Genomic DNA, 6,320 nt, shown 5'->3' with positions numbered 1-6,320 from the left:
ATGGTTTACTTAAAAAAAGTGCTAATAAAAGATAACAAATAAATGTGTTTTTATATTTACTCGTATAGGAATAGCCGTGTAATAAGTGGGATAATGCACAGCCAACCGGATCGCAAATCCCTTCAGTGATATCACCCTCGGGAACATGTTATTTAACTCGTTGTCTTGCCAATAAACCGCAGGAATTTGATGATTACTGACCGATGTAAGAAAAAATCCCAGCCCTATCCACAAATGGTTTGGTTACAAACATTTCTCAAAATATATACCAGCTAATAAACTGTTTGATGGTGAGCATGTCTGCGTGATATCATGAACTCAGTCTGTAGCAGTGATTTTGTTTAAAATTTAATCTCTCACATTCAGTCTCTTCCAATCACAAACACAAAATGAATCATCATTAAAGCAATAAAAACTAAATATCTACTGGTATAACACAAAGCAAAATATGTTTCTTTTTCACAACAACTTCACTCAAAGCAAAACTTTCAAACTTTGAATCAGATTTCATTCAAATTGACTGATGAGTTTGAACACATTAATGTTTCGCATTGGATGCCCTTAAACCAAATGAAAAGACAAATGATGGCGAGAGCTCGGCTGGTGGGATCAGAATCTGTCTTCACTCCTGGTTGTTCTGATATTTCTATAGTCTCTGATCTTATAAGGACGTTGAGTCTTAAAGGACCGGGTGGTGGGAAGGTTTGTCAGATGTTCAGTCAGTGGAAAAAAGATCTCCAGCAGACGGGAGAGGAGCGAGACCACCGGTTACATTGGGTAAGAGAGACAAATCAGGAAGACTTTGGATGTGAGATTTGAGTTCCTTTCGCACTTGTGTGACTCGAGCAAGTTTCTGCTTGTATTCCTGCAAATAATTAACACATGAATTAAAAAAAAAAATTATGTTAAAGAAAATAAATATAACAATAGTAAATTGTAGACTTTCATACCTCCAGTTTCTTCTCTCTCTCAGTCAGCGCGTCTTTCTGACTTTGAATGTATTCTGTCAGCATACGTGCGAGCTGCCGTCTATCTTCCAACTCGGCTGCCAGTCGTCCATTATATTCGGCCAGCAGCAGACACGCTTCATCCACCGTCTTTGAAAGTTTATCTGCGCCCTGTTTATCTGACAAATAAAGGAGAGTTTAGTCAAAGAAGCTCTTATTTTTTAAATGGTGACGGCTTATTGTGGTGTTTAAACATTAACACAGACCTTTAACCACAACACTACTGTCCCCAATCTAATCATGGATTTCTATTTAAGGTCATTCTAGTCTATATCACCCACATGCAAAATGAAAGTAAACTTAAATGTCACATGAACTTGACAAAGCTAGACCTGGTGTAATGCATCTCAAATGAAGACTTTTGATTGGATTTGATCAAGATCTGCTAAGTGAGGGTCTCCCATTTTTGTCGCTTTTCTATTGGATGGTACGGCCTGGTACGGTTCAATGCAGCTCACAATTGAGGGGTTTTTCACTGCGTTCAGTACCTAGTACCCAATACTTTTTTAGTACCACCTTGTTTGGTTCCAAGTGAGCAGTACTGATACGAAAACATTAAACACTGCAGATCACTGATTGGTCAAAGAGAATCGTCATTACCAGCATCACTGCTAATGCAAGATTAGCTTAGCCTTGTGTGCCATCGAGCAAACCAAGTGATGTCATCATCTGTGCTTTGTTGTTAAAGTTCCAAACTCTCTTTTAGCAGTGAAAACATTAACATATCGGTAATCTATATGTTGCTCCTGTGTTGAGCGTTTGTTTGTATCACGTTAAGATGATGTCACGGCGGTAGAGGCGGCGCAACTGTAACGATAAGTCCATAATCCTACTTACTCTGAAGCGGCACTAAACTTTAATGGAAAAACAAAACGAGCGAAAGTAAAGTGCGCTGAGCCCAGCTGCGTGGTTCGGGGCCATAATATCTAATGGAAAAGCGCCATTGATGAGTAGGGATGGGTGGGGCACAAACTAATGCGGGGTTAAGTGCAACTTTTGGACTTTTTCTCTTACTGTCAGAAGATCTCCTGTGAATTTGTGAAAAGTTTTGATGTGTTTTGGTTTAGATGTTGAACAAAGAGTGTTTTGGTGGCATGAAAGTAAATTTTTTCATCTTATGTTTTTTTTTTTCGATTTCTGAGTTGGGTGTCACCAAATCCAACCTTATATTATTTGAATCACTGTCTTGTTACCTAAAACATAACCGCATTTTGAAACATGTCAGCAACTCTTAGTAACTGATAGCTGGGATTGAAAACATTTATACACAGCGAGGTTAGTTGTCACACAGCATTACAATGAAGCCTCAGACAATGATAATAAAATGAAAACAATGTAAATACTATTCATCAAAATGATAACTGTTAATACAATATCAGGGGAAATAACTAACTTTTATCATTTTTTTTTGTCTTCATTGTGCAGCCCTTTCAAAAAATATTTATATGCATTGATGCTCAACACAAGGATGGTTAGATGAAGGATCATGGATGGATGAATGTGTGGATATCTATCTATTATAGGCAGATATATAAACAATATCCACCTTTAATATATAGACAGAATTAGATTGAATTATTTGTGTTTAAACTTAATTTTCTAGCATGTGTTACAACAAACCCCACCTATGGTGTAACTTTGCACTCCTGTCACTTTCAGTGTAATTGTATGATAACGGTAGGTCCCACAAACAAACTTTAAGTGTTCATTTGTAGCAGAGATGTGTGTGATGATTGTGTAAAAAATTATTCATCTAACTTAAATATTTTTGAATGATAGAGCCAAGGCCAAAAAGCATTAGTTTGTGTCCCGCTCTCCCCTACACAGTAGCATACTTCTAGTGTTTCACATCAGGATGTTAACAGAAAAATAGAAACAAAATACTGAAAATATTTTAATTTTCTCTTTTGCAATGGAACTGGTTCAGAATTGGAACTATAGATTTTTAATCATACCTGTAATCTTCTCGAGTAAAGAAACATCTTGCACTTCCTGTGGTAGTGAGGCGATCTTCTGTCTCACAGCTGCATCACCAGACGCAGCGTTCTCAAGATCCTGAAGAGCTTTCACCAGTTCCTCCGTCTGTAAAGAGATTCAGATACACTCACTACTTACATCAACACATCACAAAATCACTCAGACGCTGTGTCTCAATCTGGTCCCTAGCTCCCGAGGTTGTAAATCAACATATCAACAGTTTGGTCACTTGTAAGGACCCTAGCTCACTTCACATTGGGACACTGTTCACTTATTCTCCTGAGACATGGCAGCTTAAGCACGTTGTGATCATTCAAAGCTTTTATTCATCAACAACCAGCAAAACCAACACCTCTCTGAATTAATTTTTAAACACTTATTAAAGTATATTATGAAAAACACTCTCATACATATTTTATGCATAAATTTGAAGGAATATTACATTTAAAATATTAAGTAGATTGTGGTCCCTTCCTTTCTAGGAATGTTTGTAAATATTAAAACTAAAACAAATGTTTGTCTTTATAAAAGTTTGCATTTCATTAAGTTTATTGAGTTTGCACAATTTCGATTCAGAGAGCTTCACAAAAGGTCACGTGTTTACTGGTAAGGGAACATAGGGACCATCTATGCTCACTGGTTTTTGCATTGCATTCTGGGAATTTTTACTGAACTACTGATTGAGACGCAGCCAGATTGTAACAGGTAATCATGGCTTTAAAATCAGATGTGAATGATCCATGTATGAAGCCATGTTTAAAGTAACTTATTCAAGATCACATTTGTGTTTATCCTTTAGTGGGATCAAACCTGCAACCTTATGGTCACCACCCCAGATCATCATGCACTATTCCACACTCATCCTAAACACACTTCACCTTATATAACTTAAGGTGCGAGTCATTCGTACCAGTTGTGGAGCACCTGCATCTGTCTCTCGAGGGGAGTAATGACCCCTGTAATCATCATCTTCCTCCTCCTCTTCCTCCTGGACCTGGACCTTCTGATAGCTTCTCTTTAAGCTTTTCCTCTCATCTAACACAAGATAACACAACACTTATTTCAGAGCACAAGACTCTACTGCACAAAACTGATGACAAACACAATTAACACATACTACAGTCCTTACATGTAATAAAAACATATTGTCTGTGGCACACTTGTGGAAACAATGTAACATTACTGTTTGAAATGTTTAATGTTAAATGTAACTGTTTTTTTAAAGTATATAGTATACAACAGACAGTACTCTAGTATGCTGACCTGGAGTTTTGTGTTTAGGGCTGTCTGAGTCCTCGATGGCCAGTTTAAGCTGCTGTATGAAGTCAGCACGGTAGAGGTTTCGTTCCTGCCAGATATTCAGAAGTCTTTCCATGGATTTCTTACAACCATCATCCCCATCCCTATCGGAGAACCAGAACCAGAAGGAATATCAGTAACAGAAAATTTAATTTTACTAAAATATTAATGCAAAGGTGATTTTACCTTGCCACATGTGAACAAGCATCAACCAAGACGCCTTCGAAGTCTTTGGTGAACTCTGGGCCTTTTTTCTTACTGTTCTGAATCACATCATTAGCCAAATACAAAAACGTCAACTTCCTGCTGGTCTTGGCTGAATAACAAACACACAGACATGTATCATCTCATGATTAAAGAAACATATCATACATTATCATGTTCAAACACAAGCAAACTGTTAAAAAGGTATTTGCATGTATATACCATGTTTTGGACAATAGCACTAGTATTGAGTATTAATGTGCTTTAAAGTTAACGTGTCTCACACCTTTCTTTAACTCTCTGTGCCAGACTCGCACTATAAGCGATGAGTGTTTTCGATGATGAATGATCCACAGCGAGAGAGTCTGAACGCTCTGCTGTGAGTTACTCAACTCTGAGAGTTTCTTCTCCAGAGCAGACTCTGAGAAAGACGACATCTCCCCAAAACCCCTGAAGAAAAACACAACAGGTGCAAAACACAGTCAGTGTGACGTGATAATCTTATCTGAGAAACTTTAAGAGTGAACATATTTATAATCATATAGTATACGTTAACTATAAGCATTTGAGCAGTTCACATACAGTAACATTTCAAACAGTGTCCTGCAATGTGACAAGCCATACTTCAAACTAATTAATATTGGGGCGGTTTCCCGGACAGGGTTTAGGGTAATCCAGGACTAGGCCTTATTTATTTATTTGGACATTTAAGACGTTTTTACAAACATACCTTACAAAAAACACTACATGTGCATCTTGAGACAAAACAATGTCACAGGTATATGTTAAAATTTGTCAGAACAACGTATTTTTAAATTAAAGCAGCTCAAACATGCATTTTAGTCTGGGACTAGGATAAGCCCTGTACGGGAAACTGCACCATTATCTACAAATGTACATCTGTTATGACTGTAAAAATGTCACAACCTAAGATTAGGAATAAAAAAAAAAAACGTTAAACTGTGTTAGATTAATAGGTAATGTGACATTATAGATCAGTGGTCTCCAACATGGTGCCCGGCCCACTGGCACAAGGTTGCCCAAAGCACATTCTAATAGCCTCAATTTGAATATTTATTTATTTATTATACATTTTTATATTAGCTTGGCTTCTTTTATGTATGTATTGATGTTAAGAAAGTTACTAACTAATGTCAAACGAATAAACCCGGTATGCTCATGTACACAATTTGTTTCTTTGTTAGCTTCCCTAACACAGTAAAATAGATCACAAAAATAAACTAAATACAAATCTATGTAAAATACGATTTTTTTCCAATCAAAAGTTTTAGACAGACAACAGTGAATCAAGTGTGATATATGCTTAAATATGTGCAAACCTACAAATATATGGTCCACAGTGTGTAATGTGTACTGCACATGAGTTTATTGCACGATAACATAACTTTATGCTTGATTATATTACAGTCATACTCTGAAGTTAACACTTTTTTCAACACTTTGTTTACATTTCAATAATGCATCATCTCTGCATCCTGCAATGCACAAACTAACCAAAAGCTCGCTAATACAAATAAATAAATCATGTTAGAGATAAACTAAGAGTTACCTGTCAGCAGTTTGAGACGCTTTAATCCGGGTTAACTCACTGTAACACAACACACGCGCAAACAAGCAGTTGTGATGTCACGGCTGACCAGAAGTGCAGTGCAGCTCGAGAAGTGAACGAATAGGACCAATGTATTATAAATTCGCGTGTTTTCCTCGAAACTTTTACACGTTGTGTGAAATAAACGAGACGAGAATCTGCTAAGCTGATAAACAAACGTGCGTCGCGCGGAGTGACGTCATCGAGGCGCGCGGAAGGAAGCG

At 37.2% G+C, this 6,320-nt stretch overlaps 1 protein-coding gene across 1 annotated transcript; it reads right to left on the bottom strand.

The window, feature by feature from the left end:
- Window positions 1-332: 332 nt before the first annotated feature.
- Window positions 333-6,287, bottom strand: rprd1b (regulation of nuclear pre-mRNA domain containing 1B). Its single transcript, XM_055187973.2, has 8 exons — window positions 6,058-6,287; window positions 4,774-4,937; window positions 4,470-4,599; window positions 4,248-4,387; window positions 3,895-4,019; window positions 2,963-3,089; window positions 951-1,126; window positions 333-865 (listed from the first exon to the last, which is right to left on the bottom strand). The coding sequence occupies exons 2-8, from the start codon at window positions 4,922-4,924 to the stop codon at window positions 716-718; spliced, it is 999 nt and encodes a 332-aa protein (XP_055043948.2). The 5' UTR covers window positions 4,925-4,937; window positions 6,058-6,287; the 3' UTR covers window positions 333-715.
- Window positions 6,288-6,320: the final 33 nt, after the last annotated feature.

The sequence above is a fragment of the Misgurnus anguillicaudatus genome, chromosome 13, assembly GCF_027580225.2.
Source record: "Misgurnus anguillicaudatus chromosome 13, ASM2758022v2, whole genome shotgun sequence".
NCBI classification, from domain to species: Eukaryota; Metazoa; Chordata; class Actinopteri; order Cypriniformes; family Cobitidae; genus Misgurnus; species Misgurnus anguillicaudatus.
The sequence above is the reverse complement of the archived record's forward strand: the minus strand, read 5'-3'. Positions and strand labels throughout refer to the sequence as shown.